This window comes from Piliocolobus tephrosceles, chromosome 7, assembly GCF_002776525.5.
Source record: "Piliocolobus tephrosceles isolate RC106 chromosome 7, ASM277652v3, whole genome shotgun sequence".
In the NCBI taxonomy this organism is placed as follows: domain Eukaryota; kingdom Metazoa; phylum Chordata; class Mammalia; order Primates; family Cercopithecidae; genus Piliocolobus; species Piliocolobus tephrosceles.
This window is the reverse complement of record NC_045440.1, coordinates 110,715,290-110,742,100: the sequence shown is the minus strand read 5'-3', so window position 1 is coordinate 110,742,100 and position 26,811 is coordinate 110,715,290. Positions and strand designations below refer to the sequence as shown.

Genomic DNA, 26,811 nt, shown 5'->3' with positions numbered 1-26,811 from the left:
TAATTCAGCCCACCTTTAACATTTCTAGATAGCATTTGCACAGGCCATTCTAGACCTATGACTGTTTCCTCCATTTCTGTGATAAATAAAAACAAGCAAGACAAACTTGATGTATATACATGTATATTAAATTATATACATGCATATACAGTTGTAAGTCAAATTTCCCCTAATTCCACACCCCTACACCATACCACCTGCTAGCAGAGAATCATCATTAAGAGATTAAGTTCAGTGCTTACTCCTCCAGATGTTTTCTATAAACATACTAACGTGTGTATATAGAGTGTGCATATTTATGTGTGTGTTTACACAGATGTACACTCATACGTAATTGCACACATGCACACGTACTTGTTTATATGATGTGTGCATATATGTATAGATTATTTTAACATTGGGTTTTTTTCTACTAGTTATTTTATAATAATTTGTTGTATATATATTATGCATATAACCATATACAGATATACCTCATTTATTTTCAAGAATGAGTAGCAATCTATTTTTATAGATCCACTATAATTTATAACCTATTATAAGTATTATGTTAATAAATATATAATTTTTCAAGACTATAATTGTTGAGGTGATGATTTATATTTTATATAGATATTCACAAGTTATCTTCAAATTTTACCTTCTCCCTAAGAATGCCTGGGCTTTCAAATTTCCCAAAACTTTGCTAGCCATCTAATGAATCTAGGCTCCTTGAGAAGTTAAGTTGTGCATGTTTTTATGTGTATTAACCATTTGCATTTCTTCTGTGACTAGATTTCTTTTTCTGTAACTACATACTAGCCTATTTATGTATGTTTAACATTTTTTCTATTATATTGTTTATCCTTTTTCAAATTAACTCATATGAGCTCTTTAATGGATAGTAAAACTTTGTAATATATGTTACAAAATTTTCTCTAGTTTATGATTTATTGTTCAACTTATTTTTTAATAGAAGCATTACATCTCTGTGTTATGAAATGTATCAATCTTTTTTCTTCTTAGATGCTGGTTTCTATAACACATTTAGCTTATTCTTCTTTATCCCAAACTTTACATTGATTTGCTAATATTTACTTATAGTATATGCTTCTGCTCCAAATTTGAATTTCCAAACAAATATGATTTCAGACATTGAGAGAAAATGTATTGTGTTCCAATTAGACATGTAAAGTATAAATTTAACCTGAACTAAATCTGTGTGTATTTAAATGGGGAGAAAAATCACCCTTTACAAACCCATATTTGCAACACATGTTGACACCATACATATTGAAAATAGTGGAAAATATTGAAACATCTGTAAGTGGGTTCAGACAGATAAAAATGAGGTTTCTATATTTTCAACATCTTCCTCCTTGTTTGAAGGGCTATATTTATACTCATAGAGCTTAGGCAACTGTCACCACTGTGAATTCATTGGCTGCTATGTTAAGAACTCTATTGTGGGAAACAATTTGAAAGGGATATCCTTTTCTGTGAAAGTTTCAAGATATGTTCAATGATTTGAAATATTTCCAATAAGATGTTGGAGAAGGCAGTGTAAAATAGGGGTATGGGGCAGTCTACCAAAAACTTCAAATAGGACTTAGTGTACACTCATTTAGAACCTTTTACTAAAGTTCAGAGCACAGATTATTTTGTTTATTTTATTCATTAAAGTGCACCTCTGCCTCAAATAGAAGCTAAGTGCCAGAATTCTATGCATGTCTCTTCTCAAAGTGTTTCCAGAAAGATGGGAAACAGGAAATCCTGAGACCTCTGTGAGAAACTCTCTCCTTGGATTTCTAGCTCAATTTGTATAGATTTAGGTGCATGGTTTCATAAAGCGTTGTTCCATGGAACCCAATCCTAAAAGATGCATCCTAACAAAAACTGTTTGTTTAATATAGGCTTCCCTAAATCGTAACAATGAAACTCTTATTTTGCTTGAAAAAATATACTGAATATGCTCTAGGCAACAGTGCACTGGTGTTCAGTTACCATCCAGGTTTTGTGTTTAAAATGCAAACCTAAGCTAAATGTGCAGCTGACACTGTCATTAGGGAAAATCTGACTACTTTGACTACCTAACTTTAGGACACTGAGGCTGCAGTGTTGTCCTTCAGATCAACCTCTCTATATAAAGATCTCCATTCTGGCTGAAGTAGTCCCTCCCAATGGACCTGGATAAGGAAAATAATAAAGAATCAATGATAGGCTTCAGGGTACAAAATGAAATGTGAGTAGCATATTAAAAATAACATTAAAATTAACTTAACAAATGACTGTAATAGAAGAGGTGTTAAGACAGGGTAGTATTTAAGAAAATTCTAGTCCAGATGTAAAAAATTGGCTTGACAAAGTAATTCTGTTTTTATATGTGGGAAAGATAAACAGGTTCAAATATTGTGAAAGATAAGCTCCCAGAATAACTAAATGGAAAGCAGCCCAAATACCAAAGAGATGTGAAGGTAGTGCCTTGGTTCCTGGTATAACATGATGAATAAAAGAAATAGGAAGAGATTACAGTGTATTGACTTAAAGAGATGAGACTATAGGATATTCATTGAGACAGCAGTGGGATGTCTTAAGTAGATTTCCAGTCTAACAACTGAGAAGACATGGCTTTTTATCCTAATTCTGACACTTAATATCTGCATGATTTTGAAGGAAACATTTGATTCGTACCTATTCATGAGGGTGTGTAACATCTGCTCAGTCTATGTTACTATACTGCTTTAAGAATCAAAGGAGGTAAAGGTTTTAAAATGCAACATAACTACAACGGTGTGTTACAAGAATAAGATAGTAAGTAGAGATGGTATATAGAGTTTTCTGGCAAGTGAGGTTTGCATTGAAACCATTTTGGAAGTAACAGCAAGGAAGGGCTGACTTCCAAAGTAGATACTAGCCAATAGATGGGAGGAATCAAAGAGAAGAGAGCAGTTTTTTGGAAGCCAAATATGAAGAGAAGATGAAAAAAGGGATGAATGTAGTCAAAAGAAATGGAAGGGTCAAGAAGAGATCACTCTTGCCTGAAGAAGTCTAAAAAGTTGTCATTAATATGAAAAATGTCCCTAATAAATAAAGTTAGTAGATAATTACTGAAGTACAAATGTTATTAAGGGCACGCCGAGTAAAGAAATGTGATGAGAAAATGAGGAGAAGAGATAATTAACTGGTAAGACCAGCCATTAGAGAAACAATGTAACGTGTTTCCAATTTGCTTGTAGTTGTTATGCATATTACTTGGGTTTCCAAATCCTTTGGAATGTCTGTGATGTAGATAGATTAGGCTTCTTAGTTTCACGGACAGTCTCTCTTTCATGTTGCATGTACTGTCTATTCTAAGATGACAAACTAAATTGGTATCTTTTGATACCTGCTAGTAAGGGAGCATTAAAGGTTGTTTGATGAATTATGAAAATTAATATTCTGTCTAACATGCTAATGTACATTATATTATATATTATACATATTATCTATTCCTTTTACTCAGAAAAGCAGATCTTTTCCATAAGCCAGTGTTCAGAATTGTTTCCTTTGGTACCAGGACTTCTTTGATCAACTTTCCATCCTCAGCTCTTTCCAAATGATCCTGAAAAACAAAACAAATCAAACAAGCCCACCTCCCTTACTGACATCTCAGATAGTAGCCATCTCTGCGCATATGTCCTCTTGAACAAGGAATACATCAAAAATAAACAGTAGAAAAACACCGATCCAAAAATTTTTTTTAAAAATATTATGTTTGAAACAGAAGTTTCTTATAGCTTCTGCATTTTCATTTGAGGTTTTAATTCTCTAAAAATAAACCCTACAGTAGGAATAGTGTCATTTTATATTTTACAGAATTATTGGCACTTAGCAACTAATAAATACAAATTATAACTATAACATGATATTTTCCAAACAAAAATGTTACCTCCTGATTAGGAAAACTGAAAGGCCAGTGCTCATCTTATTTCAAGGACAAAATGGCAATTCAGAAATTTTATGTAGTATTATATGACTATAACTTTCAAATTATGATATATACATGCTTGTCAGTTTAACAGGTAATGCTAAGTTTTCTTACTAGTAGACTATAATGCCTATGAATTTAAAAAACAATTTTCTTATAAGTTAGCAACTCTAAATTATGGGCATCTTGCCTCTGATCATTACCCCAGGAGTAGCAAGAAAAGTAAATAAAAAGTAAACAGAGAATGAGCTAAGACACTGGTTGTGGTTAATTCTCGGATCTGAAGGCCAAAAGTTAATGGGCACAGAGAAGATCTCCTTTGACGCCTACAGCAAATACACTAATCACTTAACCAGTAGGTGGGATGAAACTTTTAACCAATAACGACAATGGAAAAGTTTTTGGTTTTTGTTTGTGTTTTACCACGAACTTCTCCAACAAAAAGTTAGTGGCAAAGAAAAAATATATGGTAAAAGAAGATGAATCATACCTGCCCCTTACAGATGTTGTTTTTCATCTTAAGCTGCTTTCCTTGCCTAAGTTTTTCATTTCCAAAAGAATTAAAAAAAAAAAAAGTGATCATTACAGTCTCCTTATATTACTGTACTCAAACTCTATCTAAATTGGGTTTACTTTATGATCAGTACAAGGCAGGGCTCCTTTCTCGGTGTCGGTAGAATGAAAGCAATTCAAAAAAGAAATGGGACTTTTCTTCTATTGCAGAAGCACACCGTTTCTGCTAATGGGTCTCAATGAGAAACTTTCCTATGTGAATCTGTGCACACTACTAAAGGTATTATAAATTAGTTCAGTCTTAGAAGCCTCCAGGTATTTTTTGGGCTTGACTTCACAGGCAGCTTTCCTGCCATATTCTTGGAGTACAAGTTTGTTGGCAAAGATTTGGAATGCCCAGGAGTAGTTCTGGCCACACTTCTTTTTCTTCTTCCTCTTCTTTTAAACAATGGAAATATATTCTCTGAATATTCTGGAGACTGAAAGTCCCAGATCAAGGATCAAGGTGCCTGCAGAGCTAGGCTCCCTCTGAAGGCGCTAGGGAAGGCTCCGTTCCAGGCCTCTGTCCCAGCTGCCGGTAGTTCCTTGGCTTGAGGCAGCATTACTCCAATCTTTACACAACCTTTTCCCTGTGTGCAATCTGATCTGTCTCTCAACAATTTCCCTTTTTATAAGGACACCAATCATAGGTGGATGGGAAGCTCATCCTCCTCCAGGACGACCTCATCTTAACTAATTACATCTGCAACGACTCTGTTTATAAATAAGGGCACATTATTTAGTTCCTGGAGGTTGGGACTTCAACACATAATTTTTTTTTTGTTGGGGGGCAAACATGGGCGGGCCATAATTGAACTCATAACAACCACTTAAAACAGTACCTGACACGGCCGGGTGCGGTGGCTCACGCCTGTAATCCCAGCACTTTGGGAGGCAGAGGCGGGCGGATCAGGAGGTCAGGAGATCGAGACTATACTGGCTAACACAGCAAAACCCCGTCGCTACTAAAAATGTAAAGAATCAGCTGGGCGTGGTGGTGGATGCCTGTAGTCCCAGCTACTCTGGAGGCTGAGGCAGGAGAATGGCGTGAACCTGGGAGGCGGAGTTTACAGTGAGCCGAGATCGCACCACTGCACTCCAGCCTGGGCGACAGAGTGAGATTCCATCTCAAAAAACAAAAACAAAAACAAAAAAACAAAAAACAGTACCTTACACATAGCAACTGTGTCATAAATGAGAGGTATCGTGACTAGTATGATTGACATCATCATCACCATGTAACATGCTCTGCCATATTCACCCCAGCCACAAGGTTTCTGACCTCTGCCAGGATGGCACAGCTTCTGCCACATGGACTTCTCTCCATTCCCTCTCAGTCTTTTATGCCATTTAACCCTTGGGCCCACACTTCTTAATCTGTGTAAAGGACAATCAGATGTTACAATTTGTCCCCCAGTACCTGGTGTTGGAAGATTTGGCTCTTCGAACATGCTCCATTTTATAATTTAGGTATTGAATCTAAAACACTCCCTAGTGTCCCCTTTTTGAAAGGAATGATTCAGTGCTGTATTTATCCAAGGTAAATTAAGTGCCCATTCTGGTATGTGGCATTTTAATAACACCTTGTAAACGAAGGACGGGTTGAACCTTCTGAAAACAGAACTGAGAAAACTGAGTAAGCCTTTTCCCTGAGGAATACTAGTATATTAGACACCCCATAAAATGTTAATGCTTTTTATTCCAGTCAGTTGCTAGGCTCCAAGAATGCTTCTGCTTTCTCTATCATTTTTAATGTGCAATATACCAGGGGAATATCCTGTAAAGAGCTCAGGGAGAAGGAAGGGCCTGAGTTAAAGATTGCAACACACTGAGCAAAGCATCCCAACTCCTTTCTGAAGACCATACCATCAGCCCAATGGAGTCTTCCTTTTGTTACCATTTATACAGTAACTTGGGGACCTGTAGTGTCATTAAGCCTCATCCCGAAGCTTGAGCTGAGAAATAAAGGAAGCTAGTGGTTATGATACAGGACCAGTTATCAAAAATCACAAGAATTCGTTGTGACGTTAGATAGATTACTTTTGGCTCCTGTGGTTTCTGTGTCAATATAGTTTTCTTTTTGTATGTGTGTGTGATTGAGAATGTATATTGCTGTTTTTTCGTTTTTCACCTAACATTATATTTTGAGCATTTTCTAATGTCCTGAAAATGATTAAAAATATTATTTTCAACCGTTTCAAAATAAGAGTTTTTTCTGTCTTAATGTCATTGTACATAAATCTTTGTGTTTCTGATTCATATTTTTCTCTTTATTTCTGATTTTTCAGATTGTCAATATACTATTCTTGATCCCACAGAACTATTGTGAAATTTAATCAATGTTAATGTTTTGAAAACCCCAAATGAATATAGCAAAGTGAATAAAAAGTAGTTTCTACATGTTGCTTATTTTTTTCCCAAACTATTCCGTTTCCTCTTAGGCCCATTTCCTTAGTGAAAGTTATACTATAACTTCTTTAGAGTATAGCTCTTCAGGTGTAAGTTAGCTACCTTGGATATAAGATATACCAAAGGAAACCAAGAAACTGAATCATAGTTAAAATCTAACATTACTCTGACAATATCTGGTTTAATAATTTTTTATTTGACATGTTATATATATAACTCCTATTCTACAGAATATATATTCTTAAGATTCTCACTAAAAATATTTTTACAGTGAAATACTTGATTAAAATGTTTTATCTTAAATAAATTCAGGAACCAATTGAATTATAAGGGTTTTTTTGTATAACATTTTTTCAAATCTAAGTTTTATTTTCACTTCCTTGTAGTTTATTAGAACATAAAATCTTAGAAATGGAAGGAAAACACAAGGAAGAGTTGGACACCTTAAAAGAAGAGAAAGAGAACCTTCAAGACTTGGTTACTCGTCAAACATATATAATCCAGGAACTGGAAAAGCAATTAAACAGAGCTACCACCAACAACAGTGTCCTTCAGAAGCAGCAACTGGAGCTGATGGACACAGTCCACAACCTTGTCAACCTTTGCACTAAAGAAGGTGGTAAGAATGTCTTCCTCACTCTGGTATTGTTAATATTTTATTTCCTTTGAGCAAGTAAATACTCAACATAGCTTTCTCCAGTGCATTGATTGTTGTGTAAAAAGCAGCAGAAGAACTTTATGGTTAGAATCATTTATGAATTTATGTTGATAATTTTCTCATGTTGCTACCTAGAGAATTATTCATAAGCTGAAATTTGTGAATCCACAATGTCTTTCTGAAAGAGGGCTCTAATTTCTTCTTTCTTTGTCTTTTTAACCTTAGATAAAATCTGTGATACTGTCATGAATAAATAATTGGTATTGTGGTGTTAGACACTTAACTATGTATAGGACAGAAATGAGCCAATGTTAAAAGTTAGTTCATCATGCTGGGAGAGTTTCAGGAGGATTTCCATTTTAAAGCTAATATTTATTATTTCTTTTTAAAGGGAATGGAGTAGGAAATTGTGGGTTGCAGAGAAAATCAGACAGACTATTTGTAACAAGTATTATGAGTGAGGCAGGATTATTGTTATTAAAATTATTTATTAAGATCACTTGTGCTTAGTCCTGTGCAGGATACATTAATTCTGGGGTGTTGCTGTGACAGTGGAGATACAAATTTCTGATATCACTAGAATGTCTGAAGCCATTTAACCTTTGGGAACATCTACAAGGCTGTCATTCTTTAGAAGGCATACATCTGTCTATTCATCCATCCACCTAACAATTATTGAATGAATGCCTCTGCTTGCACCTGTTTCCTTCAAGCAGAACATTTAGTGAGCCTCAGTAGAGCTCTTCAAAGTTTGGAACTTGAAGTCATCTTCTGTATTGCTCTAATCAGCCTTTCTCTGAATGAAGACGAAATTGTAAATGGTGATGAGTGAAAAAAAATACCACTTATATCTGAAAGTTGTTGTTATTAAGCTGTGGCTTATGTGACCATTCATGAAGTGGTTCAGTGAGCATATGAAACATACACATGGGAAGCTTCCTTTAATTTAAAAGTGGATTTGAGCTATGTGACAAATTTGTTCAATTTCATACTTTCGTGTATAGCTATGAATAGGGAAGATAACTCCATATTAAGTGATTTTGTTTTAAAGACATTTCACATTTCTCTATTACACTTCATTACCTTGAGTTATATCTCCTTTAGATAGTCTAAACAATCCTTTAATATACTTTATAAAGCAAAATTTTTTTAAACAGTGAGTTCTCCGAGCTCCATTTGGGTGTGCTCAGTAATGTGATTGGGAAGGGAAAAGCCTGCTAATCAGTCAGACCCTGCCAAAATCTTGAGTTAAGAGTCCACTGGAAGGAAAGCATGGTAGTATTTTGCCAGAGAATTTTAATAGAGCTCATGAGTATTTAAAAATTAAGTATTAATATGAGATATATCTATTCTCATATTGAGCTGAATACATTTTGGGAAAGATTGAAAACACATTTTTCTTATCATCCTGAGACTTAAAGCACATGGAGTGGAATAGTGGTTTCTATTTCATGATTTTAGAGATGTCAAGCCCTAGTGATTCTCACAGAGCTCATATGTCTGCGTACTTATCATAATTTAACTTCTTTTCTGAGTATTTGCCTAATAAATGTGTCTTTAAGCTTTTAGAGGAAGAGGGTGTGACTTTAAAAGTAAATATTCTGGCTAGGTTTGAACTTTGGGTGCAATATCAGGGAAGCAAACATCTGTTCAATTCAAGAAATATATATATATATTTTTTTAAATGAGGATAGACCATTAATAGCCATTCAGGAAGTGAAAAAAGTAACTGTGTCTATTCTATGATATAGTATATCCAAAAAATAGAAATAATAATCATAGAAACTGAATTGGTCTAAATATTCCAGGCCTCTAGATATCTTTTCTTTTTAATGACAACATTCTAAGATGAATCCTGATTTAACTACAAGATTTGCCATCTTAATTTAAGGGAATTGCCTAATTTTCCAATGGGTTCTGAGCTGTCATGATCATAGATTTTATTTGCTTCTTGTTAATCTCTTTTTTCTTTAATCTTACTGTGAAGTATTCTAACTAAATATTTCGTTATTTTAGAACTCATAAGAGACACAAAAATGGAAAGTGGCTCTCATAAGGTTTTTATGAAGATTTTCATTGTCCGTATATCTTTATTTTCACTGGAGCCATAGTGTTTGGCTATGGTGAATTTAAAATTTTAAATGGCTAATAGCATAATACTAGATTAAATATCAGTTATTAAAATGAAATTTTATTCAAATTCTAAAACACATGGGTAAAACCTTTCTTTGTTTTATGACCAAAATTTATATATCATATAAATTTATTATTTATTGAAGAATTATATGTAAATATTTTACTTACAAATTTATGTATGCAAATATTTTTAAATAAATATACCACAATAAATGCATCAAATATTCTAAAATGTATATTTTAAAGCTCAAATATAGATGTTCTACAAGATCTTCAAAAACACGAACTGTGTCATCATCCAAAAAGCCAACCATTTTAATTCACCCTAAAGGTCTTCTGGTTTTAATCTGACCGACTAATTTGTGGAGACAGCCTGAATATAATACTGCAAGGCAAGATAAAAAAAGTTAATGTATAACTCCCCAATGTTATACATGATATAAATGATGAATTGATGGGTGCTGACGAGTTGATGGGTGCAGCGCACCAACATGGCATAAGTATACATATGTAACAAACCTGCACGTTATGCACATGTACCCTAGAACTTAAAGTATAATTAAAAAAAAAAAAAAGTTAATGAGCTTCCCCTGTCATTGGCAACTAGTTTAACCTTTATGAAGCTGTCTCATCATGTATAAAGTCAGGAGAATTCTGTCTATTTCACCACAATAAGGAAAGAATTACATTTGATGCTCAATATACAAGCAAAGTTCGCATTGCTGAAGACACAGTTGATTCATTAAACTTTAGTTTCTTCTTTCTCCTTCAATGGACAAGATTCCGTTAAGTACATTCATTATGTGCTTTATAAGCAAAACTTCTTTTGCAGAAAATGTTTAAATACAATGCCCGGGAGTGTTTGACTGTTGACAGTCATCCAGGCAGCTGTTTTGGCCTCCATTTTCTGATCTCTAAAATGGGATCATAGTATTTACCCGGTGGGTATGTAGTGCACCGTAAATATATGCAAATTTTATTTGTGAATTATGTAGTTCAAAATTGCCAAAAAAGTGGATTGTAAATGTTCTCACCACAAAGAAATGACAAGTATGTGAAGTATGTGAGGTAATGGATGTGTTAATTAGCTTGATCATTCTGCAGTGTTTCCCAAAACATCACGTTTTACTCCATAAATATATACAGTTATTATTTGTTAATAAAAATAAAATTTAAATTTAAAAAAGAAATAGAGGGCCTAGAATAAATACATACATAAACAAGTAAATGAATTAATTAATTTTTTAAATGTTGAAAAATTTAAAAAAGGGTAGTATAAAACACATAGGTTCTGTGTTAACTCATAGTAAATATTAAAATAATAGTAGTTATCTTTATTTTAATGCCTTCTAAAGTGCCTATAATGCATTAAAGTTATATGATAAAGAATTCCTAGGAAGTGTTGGCTAGAAATGTACTTTTTTGCCAAACATTTGTTTGATCCAGAGACAGTAAATCTGTCTTTGCATTAAGAGAGTACTTTCGTTTAGTTTCACAGCACTTTTTCTACTAACACATCTGATGTTGTGAGATACTTTTAAGAAAGAACAACTAATAAACACGTTCTCTGAAATAATTCTGCAAATTTTCCTCTTCTTGTTCCTGACAGACAATAGTGGTGTCTTAGGCAAATAGTCAATTCAAACTGAATTGCATCCATTTTGTAAAGCTTCTAACACATTTATTTTTGTCTAACCTTCATCTGCAAACATTGGGCCACATTTATTCTTAGAAACATTATCCACTAAAGAAATATTGCCCTCAGTGTTATCACAATGTCAAAACTCAGCTGATTGCTTCATGTTTTTGGCAATTCAAAATTACCAAAATTAAATAGTTGCTGGAATTAAATAGTTTACATTAATAATGGCATACAAACAAGGTTTTGCATCTTTCAGGGGAGAATGATCAGTTACTGTGACTATTAAAAAATCACTAGTTGGCCAGGCATGGTGGCTCATGCCTGTAATCCTAGCACTTTGGGAGGCCAAGGAGGGTGGATCACTTGAGGTCAGAAGTTCAAGACCAGCTTGGCCAATATGGTGAAACCCCATCTCTACTAAAAATATAGAAATTAGCCAGGCATGGTGGCACATGCCTGTAATCCCAGCTACTCAGGAGGCTGAAGCAGGGGAATTGCTTGAACCCAGGAGGCAAAGGTTGCAGCAAGCTGAGATGCAGCCTGGGCAACAGAGTGAGACTCTGTCTCAAAAAAAAAAAAAAAAAAAAAAAAAAAAAAAAAAATTCACTGATTAGCTATGTACAGCGGTGATTAAAATATCACATGTGGAACATACATGGGGCAAATATATTATATAATTGGGAATTTACTGACAAAGTCTGTTAAAAAAGAAAGAAAGGAAAAAAGAAAATAAAAAATTTTTAGATAGTATTTAGACTGTATTATAAACTTACACAGTCTGATTGTCTCACACTGCCCAAATCAGCTTGAAGCTCATTTCTGCTGTAGCAAGATGTGGTTCATAAATTTATCCATTCATTCAAAACAGTTCTGCAGCAACTGTTCTGTTCTGGGGAAATGATATTTATTCATTTTTATTTAACAGATATTTGGTAACTTTCTATAATGTGCCAAATATTGCTCAGACCACTAGGAAAAACAAAAGATGTATTTCATCCTGTGGCTTTAAGGAACCTAGGGTTTGATAGGAGAGAAACAAGTAAACAATTATTTTTCAGAATTCTTTGCTAGAAGTGAGCCTTTGGTGCCTGGACCCCAGCAAAGGTCACAGAGAAATATTAAAATCATGGCAGGAACAGAAGGGTAAGTGCAGAATCCAGCATCTCTAGAGTTTTCTTGGGGATTTTACTGAATACCTATTATGATTCTAGCTTGCTTAGTCTTTACATGTGTTAGCCCTTACAGCAGCAACACGAGGGAGTTGCCATGTCTAGCATCATTTTATAAACTCCACAGAGAATTTGAGAATTTGCCCAAAGTTACAAAGCTGGAAATCGTTGATCTCGGATTAAAACATAAGCAAGCTTGTTCTAATGGGGAGATGATAGTTACGTCTAAAAAATGAAGAAAGTGAAGGACACACCAGAGAGTACAAACAGCATGTATATTTTCCAGAAGTCATGGGAGCGGGCTGTAGCCTAAGTCTTAAAATGAGTTTAGAGAGAGGAACTGACGGAGACCAAAAAGGCCACATTTTTTTCTCTAAAATCAATGAGCGGTCATTGTCAGTATATAAGGATAATGGTGATCTTTGCATATTAGAAAAAATTTCCCCAGTGACAATGTAGGAAAAACATACTGGAAAGCTGAGAAGCCTGGAGTAGGGGACGAGATGGATGCTTTTACCATTATTATAATATCAGCAAATACTTAACACAAGCCAGTCTTCTGAGACCTTTGCATATATTAGTTTATTTAATTCTGATAACAACACTGTATGATAGGTGCTATTACCAACTCCATATGAAAGATAAGCTAAGTACAGAGAGGTGAATAATGCTTAAATATTGTACTGCTAGCAAGTGAGCAAGCTGAGATTTGAACCCAGAGTCTTGTTCTGAATACTGTACGTTACACACTGCACCATGTTGGACGGGGAAGGTAGAGTTGATGATTTTTGTCAGAATTTCAAAGTCATTTCTAGGAAAGAAATAATAAGGTCCATATTAAACAGTGGTAAATGGAAAAGTAAGTGGAAGAAATTTTTAAAAATAGAAAAATTAGAATCAGCAAGAAATAATGACTTCCTAGAAGTTGAATCTAGGAATTGCACATTTCTAGGTTAAACAACTGAGGGTACATTCATCACATTCTTTAAAACCAGCAACATGGGAGAAGAAATAGGTTGAAAGGGGAAAAAAATAGTGAGTTTTAATTTGGGACATTTTGACTGAGTTGCCTGTGGGACAGAGTCGGGCAGGCAGATAAATCGGATCCTAGAAGGAGAACAATTATGTGTCCTCAGAGGAGATAAGAGGTAAAGTCATAGAAAGTGCATATAAAGCAATGGCTCTTATTCAGGTGGGGGTCACAGATCCATCAGGAAACCTGATGCAAACTATGCTATTTTTTCCTTTCCACTTACCCCAACCCCAAAATGCAAGGATATGGGCACACATTTGTGTACAATTTGAGAGCATTTACATAAAGAGTTATGAGTGCATTGTATGAGATAATGACAGTGTAAAATCAAAGGCAGAAAAATTTGAAGTTTTTAAGGGACAGATTCATAAAAAGATACCAAAAGAAAAACATAGACTTAGTGTGAAAAACAGTAGTGAGCAGTGTTTTGGGAAGGTTTAAAAAAAACAAAAAACAAAAAAGGACAGTTATGAAAGATGTTCTTTTCAGTGGCAAGTAAACATGACAGTCAAATTTTAAAAATGTGAACCTTCTATATACAGAGATCTGGTATGCTACATGGCTCAGTTGCATATCTCAAAGACTAAAATGAGTGAGAGGAAGTAGGAGCAGAAATCATTATATACTCACATTCAATAAACTTGAATGTGAAAGGACAGATAATAACTTTAAGTGGGGAGGCACACAGAGTAGAGGAAACTTAAAAATAAGTACTGAGAGACATGAACACGTTTATATACTTAGTTCTCTAAAAAGAAGTACAAATTTCAATTCATAGGAGCTTCTCATGTAGTTCATTTTTAAAAATTCTTTCACATTATTTCAAAGACATAATGGCTGATACTACAAATATTTAAGTGACGACTATTTGGGCTAAAGTGTCTTTCCCAGAAGCTGATTGCAATGGTATGGAACACTTGATCATTATTTTGGGGGATTTGAGCCTCTAGCCTTTTTAAAGGGGGAAATGAGGCATTTGCTTTCTTCTCAGTGCTGAGGAGTCATTTGGCTTGATTCTCAGAATAATTCTACCATCTGAAAGGAATTTACCTCCCATGCAGTGTCTGTTGAGTTTATGAAGTTTATATCATTCTGTAAGGGATGAGATAGTTTGAACTGCAAGTCCCTTAAGTTAAGAATGACTCTAAAAACATCACAAGTGATGGGAGGAAATTAAAACTTTTTGAATGTCACTCATATAAACATTGATAAAAACGGAAAGTATCAGTTTCGTTGACTGGATAAAATACTGTTTTTCATTTAGAACTTGTAATGCACAATTTAAGATTAGGTAGAAAGAGAAAGAAAAATACAGGAAGTCATCTGCTGAACACTACAGTGAGTACTTGTTCCCATTTAATGAGGGAAATGCTTTATCTTGACAGAAAATTATATGTCAAACATTTACAATTTCCTTAAAATGAACCACACTATCTAGCACTTCCTTTTATAAAACCCAATGGCTTAAGGCAAAATTGACTGTTTATTTTTGGAAATGGTATATTTCTCCTTTTTGATGGAGCATGTTATCTGCCTTTTAGAAAAGTCATAATTTTTGTAAAAAAAAAATGTGAATAGTGGATGGCCAAACTAATGATAACAAAATAAAAAATAACATAGTCCTTGACCTCTCCCATGAACTATTTCTAAATCCCATCTTTGGGGGGAGATTTGAAATTTTGTGGTTAATTCTCATTTGGAATTGGAGTTTTTAACTTCAGAAACAAGATGAGCTATCTGAAAAGGGATATCTCCTGGTTCCAGCTGGGCTTGGAAGTTGCAGGGGTAAAAGGCCACAAAAAAAGAGTGTTTCCTTGATGTTCCAATATTACCATGAGCAAACTCCATCCTTCTTCCCTTATACTTTTCATAGCCTGGTTGGCTAAAGCGAAGAAGCACAAATAGTTTGAATAGATTTCAACTAAGTCATTTCCTGGACTCATCCACACTCAAGTCAAATTCAACAGATATTTTCAAAATCCAGGGACAAGACGGAACAGTAGACATCCGTCATGGATAAGATATTCTACTTTACACTGAACCAAATGACACCTATAATTACTCTGAGAGACAGTAAAAAAATAAAAAAAAAAAAAAAAGTTTTATTAACAGCATTAAATATGTATGCATTATATCAACTATAGAGTGAAAACCTCATGAAATTTTTTATACTGTAAGAAATGAGGAAAGAAGGTAAAACCTGAAGAATGTTGCAACTGTACATTTAGCTTTAAATGTGTATAAACAAATATTTATTTTTAGCATAAGATTTTCTAAAAGTCAATTGCAAAGAACCTTTAAAACTAGTAACATTTTTAGCTTCCGATAGGAACTCATAATTTATTATCAACCAAAGGATATCAACATGAAAATTGATTTCAAGTACACTGGAATATCATGCTTGTACTGGTTTGGGTGTTCACATTCACAGTGGGGTTATGTCTGCTAAGGAGTCATATTAATATGTAACGTACAAATAATTACTCACCTTTTTAATGGATTTATAAATAAGTCAAATTATCAAATGTAATATCAAATGTCAGACCTCTTTTAACTTGTGTATTTATTATATCTTTGCATGTATCTTAATTATTTTTAGGTGTGAACATTCCATTTTCACAAGCGGGATGATGTCCTTTAGAATAGTGAGTTTGAAGTTTGGGTATAATTTAAAGTGGAAATTTGGTTCTAAAGGGAGATTTTGCCAGTTGTTTAGGCCTCATGAACACACAGACCACACACAAACCTAGTCTGAATCATAATTAATTCTCCAACCTATCTCTCTAGAACTAGGAATTATAGATTGAGATTTCTCTCCAGTATCTCGGAGCAGATGTATGCCATCAAGAGGGCAGACATGGTGGTTTAGAAGGAGCAGGAATCATGACACCTCTGTTCTAGTCCCAGCTCTGCTGCCAGGTTGCTTAACATAGAAGTATGTCACACCTTAGAGATTGCCTGGTATCCTACACAAACCCACATACTTTATGACGCATATCAAACATTACAACTTTGTCTCTTGGTTTTGTGTCACTCCTAATAACCAGTGAAGCCCTGTATTCAGAGTAGAAGCCCACGTAGAGCTAGGGCTGGCAGTCAAGTACCGATCTTCAAGTATATTACACCACAAGAGTAAGAATCAAGGTGACCTACTTATGGTGACAGGACTTATTTACTCAAAACTTCAAAGTGGAGTTTTGTGTGTGTGTGTCAGTTTTCAAAAGCATCTGGCAACTGCTTTCTATGTTTACAGCATTGCCCAAGGACTTTCATTCCATTTTTAATGGCTGTTGCTGAAATAAATTATATTTGTCTGCTCATAGCAGAGCACAAAAGATGCCCCTCAAGCTTTCCCACATGCATGGGGAATCTTTTGTACAAAATCAATATATTGTAGCCAGGCTGAAAAAAATTATATGGAAAATTAACACACATGAAACACCTGAAATGTCTCTGAGAATGAAATGAGCTCCTGAACAAATGGCAAGGGCCGTGTGGCGTTCATAACTGCCCAACAGGGTACCCAAGGGAAAAACAAAGAAATTAATTTTATGTAAAATGAAAGATTACTTGATTAAACAAAGATGGTGTGTATTTCCATTTTTACCTTTTAGTCAAGTATTTTTCCCCCATTCTTGGTTACTTTAGGTAGTAATAGGCATTGAATATATGTTGTTATACACATGAGAATCATTTCACATTAGAAGACAATTGCAAAATTTATTTGAGCATAGTAATCAAACTACAGTAGAAATAGGTAGAATTAATTGATGATTAATTTTTTTCCACTTTAAAAAAGTACCTTACGTTAGAGATTCACTTATGACATACAAGGCTTTGCATGTCTGCATAAATGTAAGAATTTATATACCTTATGTATATCTTAATATTATTGAAAATTTGTATATCTGCAATTATAATCATGGGCAATATATTCTCCAGATAATTAAAATGTATCCCTTCAAGTAGTAAAATTTTATGGGAAATTTTAAATGTGATGAAAAATTATTTGCATTTTTTTATTCTCTCCTCTCGTTCTTGGAAAGAAAATTGAAAAAAATTAGGCTTTTTTTTTTCTAAGAATTTAATCCATTATTATCCATATGAATTAATTGTCATCATAGTACCATGATGCCTCTGAAATGTATATAGTTTGCCCCCTTTATATTGTTCAATGCCCAAATTCTTATCATTTCTTAGTTTTGCCTACTTTTTAAAATTTTCTGTCTTTTCCTCACACACACACAAACTTTCAGTGATCCAATTTCTTGTCTCCATGCCTGATACTAGAAGATGAACACGAAAACACACACACACTCACACACACATACACACACACATATGCACACACACACTCACATACATGCACACACACGCACGCGCACACACACACACACTCACACACAAGCACACACATGCACGCACACACACACTTACACATACACACACATGCACACACACACATACACACACACACACGTTCCCACTCTCACTTTCCTACCAGCCTATCCTCTGTCGTCATAGCTTCTAGCAAATAGTCCGTAGGCTGGGAGACCAGCTACCAGGCTTATGAGAATAATACCTAAAATTAGTGGGGGTAAATCCTGAGTCAGTGTGAATTTTAGGGTATGGACATGATGAAATCCAATATGGCTGCTTTGGGACCTCTCACTTCCTTATCCTCTGTTAGCTCTGGACATTGTGGGCCGTCATAGCTTCACTATTCTGTTGAGGGTTTCCTTCTCGGACAATTCTATTGCCTATGGCCCTCTGCTATCCTCATGTCAACATATCCTTTGTCTTTGTCATTGCTGCCTCCTCTCTCTTTTCCCATATGTCCTGCTTCCATGAGACAAGGCTGCACCCTTTCAGACTTAAGGCTTACCCTGAATCACTCAGGACCTTGGGTGTGCCCTTGTCAGCAGAGATAAGTATTGTTGGGGATTCTGTGACCGATGACTCATTGAAGTTCTATTTGGGTTTCACTTTACTCAAAAGGCCAGTAAGAAGTAGTTAAGATTTTCAGCTTTATAGTCAGAGAGTTCTACTACTTACAACTTTTGGCGAAGTTAGTAGCATTTCTGAGCTTCAATTTCTTCATATAAAACAATATATTGATAAATACTCCCTATAAGATATTTATAAGGATTGAACAAAATGAAGCATGTAAAACATACTTGGCATATAAAATTCAGAGTTTACCACATAGCAAGTGTTCGATTAATGCTAGTTGATTTTATTATGATCATGATTACTATAGTTCCATAAAAAATGATAGTTAAGATTTTATAGATATCCATAAAATTACATATAAATAATTTAAATGAGAGCAAAGCAGTTCTTTTTTAAAAATGTTTAAAATAAAAATTCACTAGATAAATGATGTTCAAGTGTTCCCTTATACCAGGGTTGGAGGGACTTTGAAAAAAGTAGTTGTTTTAAGTAAAAAAGTACACTTTTAGTTAATCAAAGACTTCAAATTAAGAATATTTAAGAATAGAATATATGTGTTTGTTATACTGTCTCAAACACATGCACACATATAACCATATTCAATTGCCATTTTTATAGGTTAAAAACAGTCATGCTGAGATATCAGCCCACAGATACTTAGGTTTGTATACATATGTTTTCTATAAGAAAAAATACCAACCTCAACATTTTCCATTTATAAGCATACAGCTTGTATGTATTTGTGTAGCTATATATATTTGTATATGTATTTATAAAGTCATTGGTAAATATCCCTCACCCCTATACCGACCCATAAAATACTGAAACTTGGACTGCCTGGAAATCTTTTGATTCTTCCACACCCTTGAAATGCAAGACATTACCTTCTTCCACTTTTAAAGATTCTTTCACATAAATTAGGATTCTAGAGAGTGTCTTCAAAATGTTTTTTCTATGAAATGCCCACACACCTGACTGAAAAGTACAAAATCTAATCAATCAATTGTTTGCTTGTTTGCAACTTGTCAGATGTGCTGTTTTCTTCTTTTATATTCTCAGTTAATTTCAGTGACCTGTTGTGTTGAAATCACAGGTTCAGGGTCAATTTCTAGTGCTGTGATCTCCCTAATGTTGATGTCTCAAGGACTATCCTTGAATAAATAACCTGATTCACATGTATTCTGATGTTTGGTAAATACTGGAAATATATGAACCATTAGCCACATTTAAGATTTAAAAAGAACGATTGAAGAACTGATTTCTTTATAGCAACTCATCAGAAAATAGGTAAGAGAAAGGGTTGTGACTTTTTACACTGTCTCTGGTAGCAAGGCTGATTGCCTTCTGTGTTCTCGGCTAGTGTTGCTGAGGCTCATAATTACCAATTCCACATTCCAGGAAGTTTTCTCTTGAGGGTTCATCTCAATTGAAGTGACCCTCTGCCTCAGCTTTCATGGTCCTCCCCTGAAGTCAGTCTGGTGGCCGATACACCATCTGGATTGAAATTGGTTGGGTAAAGGAAGGGAAGATCAGGATAAAGTCAACAGCTGCTAGCATCAGGTCTCAGGTTGCTTATTGACTGAATGTTGGCTGGTGAAAGACAGACATGCACCTGTTTGTATCTCTATTCTATCCCTTTAGATGACAAAGATTTGGTTGTATAGATAAGGCTAAATGAAAAGAATGAATAATGATTCATTCCTAGGACTTTCTAGATTTATTTGCTGATATTGGTGTGGGCAAAGTCTTTGAACTAGCATACCGGGCTCTTAAATTTAGGTCAGATAAGCTTTTCTATATGTTTCATTCTTTCAACTGTTATCTCTTCTAGGTAGCTTTCCTGGAGTCCACCTGGCAGATGGAATATATTCTTGCACATTCCCAATGTGCTTGATACATAACTATAAGATAACAATTGCCTGCATTCTCTCTCTTTGGTGCTGTATTTAAACTGGTGACATTATAGCCCTGCAAGTTGTTGCCAGCTATCTTGTGACCAGGTTGATTGCCAAGAATAAGTGGGTTAAGAAAAAGACTAAGAAAACAATTTCTGGTCACATTGTCTGAAACCTTATCATGACTTACTTAAAGTCTACATTGGATTCTTTAGTTACATGATCCAATAAATTATCTTTTTGCTTAAGCCACCTTAAATTGAGTGTTGTCCTACCATAAAAGTTACTAATCATGGGTATAGCTTTCATGGAAGATCTTTTTCGCATCAGGCTGTGAGCACATGAAGGGTAGGCTTGGGCTTTTCTATGTCTGTATCTCCATGGCCTACGAAAAGTTTTAAAAATAGCAAATGTCCATCAATATTTGTTGAATTAATAATATAGGATGATTGAACTAAGAGAGGATAAGAAGCAGAGGGACAAATGGAAAAGCCATACTATAATTGTCTCATTAGAAAAAAATTAACACTTTCATTAATTTTTAACTGATAAAAACTGAAGAAGGACAGTGGGACTGATAAGGGAAAGAGCAAACACGTGGTTTGGAAGGAAAGATTATGTAACATTAAACAAATGAAAGCTAGCATAGCAGGAAGGACTAACCAACAGGCAAGTAGATATATGAATCTGAAGGCAAAGAGAGAGGCAAATACTCAGTGTTAAAAAGTGCCTGTGTATATTATAAATCTTTTCTGCAGCAGTTGGAAGCCATGATAGAGAGTGTGCAAAATGAACAGATGTATAAGAAATAGACATCCAAGAATGGAATCTTAGTGAACTTCTATATGGTAGGTGATGAGAGAAAAATAAATTGATAAAAGAGGAAAGGGGAAAAACAATTAGAGAAATTGAAAGGGACTAGGAGAGGTCAACACAGAAGGTAAGGGGAAAGATAGGCAAAGACAACTTCTGTAGGGTAGAAGGAGGTAGTGGAGGAGACATATCAAATGGCTTTGATCTTCATAGTAAACCATAAAGGTCATTTATAAAGAGTGAGAGAAGATAAGAATAGGATTCAATTTATTTAAAAAGTAGAAAGATTTGCAATACACTCTACAGGAAATGTCATAGAAAGTTTATTACGCATGACTCAGTGTTTGCAGTCCACAAGGGGGTTGAGAAAGTGAATGAATGCCCATCTGGGGTTTGGGATTTACCTATGCAAAGGTGAGTGGATGAAAGGACAATAGATGGAGAGACCAGGGATGCCAAATGGAACATTATTAAATTCCTGACTCTGGGATTGAGGCTAAGAAGAAAGCAAAGGGAGGCTAGGAAAGCAGTGATAGGATTGGCAGGGATCTAAACTCAATGAGAGGGAAAATGAACTCATTAGAAATTAAATAATAATAAAGGAAAAATAAGAATATATGGTCAAAGAAAGAATTTTAGACATAAAGATCAACATTTTAACTCATGCTTTCAAATCAGTTCGTTATTACAAAAAGTTTAAACCACTTTGATAGATAGATACAGTCCTCTTTCAGGTCTCCGGAAGGTTCCTACCAACGTCTGTCCAGTGATGCTTCTTTTACTCTTCCATCCAATCTTGGTCCAGACTTTTTTTTTTAATTTTTAATTTTTGAAGAGACATGGTCTCACTATACTGCCCAGGTTGGTCTTGAACTCCTGGCCTCAAGAGATCCTCCTGCCTCTGCTTCCAAAAGCACTATTATTACAGTTGTGAGCTGCTGCTCTCAGACCCATCAAGTCTATTGTGTCTATCTGTCTTGGTCATTTACTAAATATTCCTCCAATTTCTATCTTCTATCTAACTGAATCTCAAGACCTTCTAAAAAAACTTATCACTGGTGCTGACACTTGCAATGTTCAGGAAATTCAAATATTATGGTCTCTCTAGATTTTAAAATGTTTCCTAGGTGTCCAGTTTTACAATACCTATGCATGACATTGGACTTCAGAACTCTGCAGTACTTAACAAAGAAAAGAGTCATGCAAAAAGTCACGGGATTGAAACCTCTATAACCAATATGTTGATATATAAATCATTTATAATTTCATCTGAAATAATCTTTAAATCTTAACTATTTAGGTAAAGCTTAAAATATACAGCAAGATGAGATTACCTGTTTTGGGTTTATTTTTAAATGTAAACAATGGTATAATCTGATTTGTTCAATGAATGAAACCAGCCAATTAGCCGAATTTGACCAGGAGAGGCTAATTCAATGTGATCCTAAATATAACCAGTCAACTATAACTGCTATGTTTTAATTGGAAGGTGGAAGACAGCAGCATCCACCACCCGCTAGACTGGACTGGCCAGCCTTCCACACTCTGCTAGTGTCCCTTCCATAAAGAGGAGTAACAGTATAATATTGCTATTAAGAGTGTTGTCATTACCACAACAAATACCATTTCTTGAGTACTTATTATGCTTCACTGTCTTTGCACTGTGTTATGTAATTCATACACCCATCTCAGAGGTATTTATAACTACCTCATTTTATAGATTAAGGAAAAAAAAAACTCTAAAGGTCAATCTACCCTTATCGAAGGGACCTTATTCAAACCATAGTATATAATAAAAATACCAAAGGTAAGCTGTGGATGAAGCTTTTACATTGATTTTCAATGCCTTGCTACTCTAAAACGTAGCCTGAATTAACGTTCAGGCATATGCTTGCTAACTGGTAAGTAATTAAAAACAAGCTATCTAATCTTTCTGGAAAGATTGACTTTTTTGAAAAAATATGAGTATTTAAATTTTTCAAACATACCAAGTTAAATTTCAAGAAAATACAATATCTATTTCATATATGTTACCATAACAACAAAAAATCCATAATATAACCATAATACTAGGTGTACCTTTTGATGGTAGAATTCTCAAACCATTTTCCCAAGTATGGAATTTGTGTTCATGGTTTTGACAACAAATTTTATACAGTTAGTTTTCACAAAAATAAGTTAATACCCAACTATTTCCTTTTTTCTCAGTTACTAAAAATGTGTGTGAAATAGCATCCTCTTCCCACACATAGTCCCTTCTCCGACATCTTCCTGAAGTTGGGGGGGGGGGAAACAAACAAACAAACAAAAAAAAAAAACAAAAACAGAGGAGAGATGGCAGACAGGAGAAGGGAATGTGTTCTCCGTACATAACTAAAAAGGGGAGGGCAGGATGTGGTATATACAAGAGAAGCATTTTCTCCATAGATAAATGACCTTCTCTCTCTCAAAAGAGAAAAATGGGTTTACCATTGGGTTCCTGCTGACCACATCTTTCTGTGTTGTTTGTCCTCTCAAGTGATCATAAATTTTAGTTGGTATTTCTTCACATCTCTTTTTTTGGGCATCTAATTTGGTTATTTTTGACATTTCAACAGAAGAAAGGATCCAGTAGGTGGAATTTAAAAATTTTGTTTTGTTTTAGAAAAATAGCAGTCCATAAAGTCAGAATAAATGAAACCAGTAAACTACATCAATGCTCTTGGAATGGATACCTTTATATAATCCATTGACATCCTCAATGTCATTAAAGATGACTTTTGAGTAAGCGTATATATATGCATCTTTAAATTGCTATTTGCATACATTCTGTGCAGTACTTCTTCACTATCATATGAATCTGTAGCCCTTTAATTAGTTGATTTATTTTGTGTCGACATGGAAATTGTGATGGTGGTATTTAGATGTAATTATTAGTACGATTCATTAAAACCATTAGTGCAGACTTGAGCTACATAGAAAATCATAATGTTATTAAATGCTTTGGTACTATTTGTTTGTTATGGCAACATATCTGATTTAAATATTTCATTTTCTTGAAACATAATTTAGTGTTGTTAAGAATCTGAGTAATTTATACTGAAATGGTAATTCTTTCCACAAAGATTAGACTGCTCAATACCTATAAGTTAGTAAACATTAGGCAACTAAAGGCCAGTATTTGGTATGAAGCCCAGTGTTAAGTTAGGCAAGGATTTTAGATATTTAGATCATTTAAAATTAATGTAAAAGTTTTGACTCATAGTTTGCCTTTGGTATTTTTATTATGAAAGACTATTATAACTCAATGTGTTTGAAAGCAGACATTTATTAAGTGATAGGAAACTTTAAGGGCAAGATTACAAAATAGTCTTAATCTTAATTTCTAGGAAAAGGTTAAATAAAACTGACTACTAAAATAATACACAATAGAAAATACTAAATCATGAATATTTTATAAATATAACACATATATCTTTAGCTAAGAGCTATTAAATGTGCGTCATTTTGTACTTTTATTTCATTTGTAAGAAGTTAATAATGGGTAAAGCTCAGTAAATAAAATCAGGTTTTCCTCAGTAGAGACAGTCTCTAACTATTAATAGATTTCCTGCCTTCACTTGACTTCTAACCTTTACTATGACTCTTCCCCCTGTATAATTTAATTTCAAAGTCTTATTTATGTGATTGTTCTTTTATTTGTGTATCATCTGCCTGATGATTTAACTTCGGGGCATTAAAGAAAGAACAAAGTAAACTTTGGTTACATTTTCATTGTAGGTAGTTAAGTTGGGTCATAAAGTCTTTTCTACTTCCCAAATCTAATTATTGTAACAGTTGTTAATTCTTTTTGTTTTGTTTTGTTGGTAAAATTTTCTAGAAGCTCTTCAATATAAAGTCGCAGAAAAACAGTACTACTTGCTTTTTAGTGTTTTAAACTTCCATATTGCATTTTTATGTTTGAATTTATCTTTATCTCTTCCTGCTCCAAAGAGTGCATTAGCAATTTTTTAGACTTTCCTGTGAAATGTAGGTAAGAATGTTTTAGAGATTTTGCAGGAAACTTGATGTAATTGCTACCAATTGAAGATATTACATGCCCAGGTCATTTGTTCCTTGAGTTGATGTTTTGGAAAGGATACACAGAAAAAAAAAAAGAAGTAAGAAATTAAGTAAAATATAAGCATTCAGTTAGAAATGGTTCTACAGCTTTTTCCTTCAGTTTTTTTTTAAATTTTGTAAGCTACCTCAAAATCTAGTATTGTCTTTATGATTGATTTTTTACTATGTGCAATATTGACATTTGTGTGGAGGAAATGAAGACATGCTTAGCTATTATTGGAGTCCATTTGGCTACTAATGGTACTGATATTCACATATTGCAATCTTTTTTTTTTTTTTTTTTTTTTTGCAGTTTTACTAAAGGGAGGAAAAAGAGAGGAAGAGAAACCATTTAGAGACTGTGCAGATGTATATCAAGCTGGTTTTAATAAAAGTGGAATCTACACTATTTATATTAATAATATGCCAGAACCCAAAAAGGTAAAACCAGAAGTGTTTGTTTACGAGATGTAAGCCAGATCCCAGTTGAAGTGCTGGATAATCAGATTGATTTGTGAGCTTGTTAAACTGGAAATATATAGAGAGATGCCTGAACTTTTTTCTCCCAGAGATACTCTGTTTCCCAGGTCCGTAAAGGATGAAAACCTTATTGTACAGAAATCCCCAACCCCCATAACTTTTCTTTCACACAAACTTTTGCATTTATTCCCTGGTGTTCATAGGATGTCCCACTGCTCATAAATGTTTGCCTTGTACAGATTACATGTTGAGTTCATGTCTACCGTGAGTGTATGGGAAAGAGAAGCCATCTTCCAAAGACCCAACAATCCAGAGAACACACGTCATATAAAGTCAAATACTGCGAAGAGAGGGAGTGGTAGATATAGCTATTTGCAAATTACTGCTCCTGTTAGGATAGGATAAACATTTCCTATCTTACTTCATAATCTTGAAAGAATTTGCTTTCCATATTTACATAAAAGAGTGGGTTGGAAGATCAGATTCATCAGTATGTTGAACAAGACCCAAGGTAAACTTTGGAGTAAGCAAACATTATCTTCCTGCTGTGACATCTCTTTTGTATACTCTCTTCTACCATTTATTCATTAAATCATCCATCCATGCCTTCATTCAGTACTATTAAGTGGATGTCATGCATTTGTCAGGAACATAGATATAGAGCAAACAGTTCCAGTGTAATGATAAAGATAGACAATTATTTAGATAGTTATAAAATACTGTCAATAAGTATAGCAATATAAATTGTCCATTTAAAGCATGGTATGTGGGAAGTTTTGAGGTGAGACAGCCAAAGGGAGTGAGATTAGGCAAGAACCTTGCTCTTTAGTGTCTATGAGTTTTAGCTGGAAGCCCAGGGTCCCAAGTGGACCATGTGCCTTTGCAGGATAAAACGACTGTCCTCCCCTCATGTCCCCACCTAAATTACTTGTCTTTAAATTACTTGTCTTTTATCCCCATTTCCTCTGGGGTCTTTGCAATGCTCTTGGAATCTTCTCTGATTCCCTTAGGCAACTTTACATGACTTTCTCACTACCAGAATTCT

The 26,811-nt window shown here is 34.4% G+C and overlaps 1 protein-coding gene across 2 annotated transcripts in view; it reads left to right on the top strand.

Moving 5' to 3' along the window:
• ANGPT1 (angiopoietin 1) overlaps window positions 1-26,811 on the top strand; it is a 254,947-nt gene that overhangs the window by 175,389 nt on the left and 52,747 nt on the right. The window contains exons 4-5 of one of the 2 annotated variants that reach the window (XM_023225067.1): window positions 7,294-7,526; window positions 25,600-25,727. In XM_023225067.1, coding sequence (XP_023080835.1) covers window positions 7,294-7,526; window positions 25,600-25,727 — 361 coding nt within the window. The remainder of the gene's footprint in view (window positions 1-7,293; window positions 7,527-25,599; window positions 25,728-26,811) is intronic. The other variant, XM_023225072.2, reaches the window with a different exon arrangement.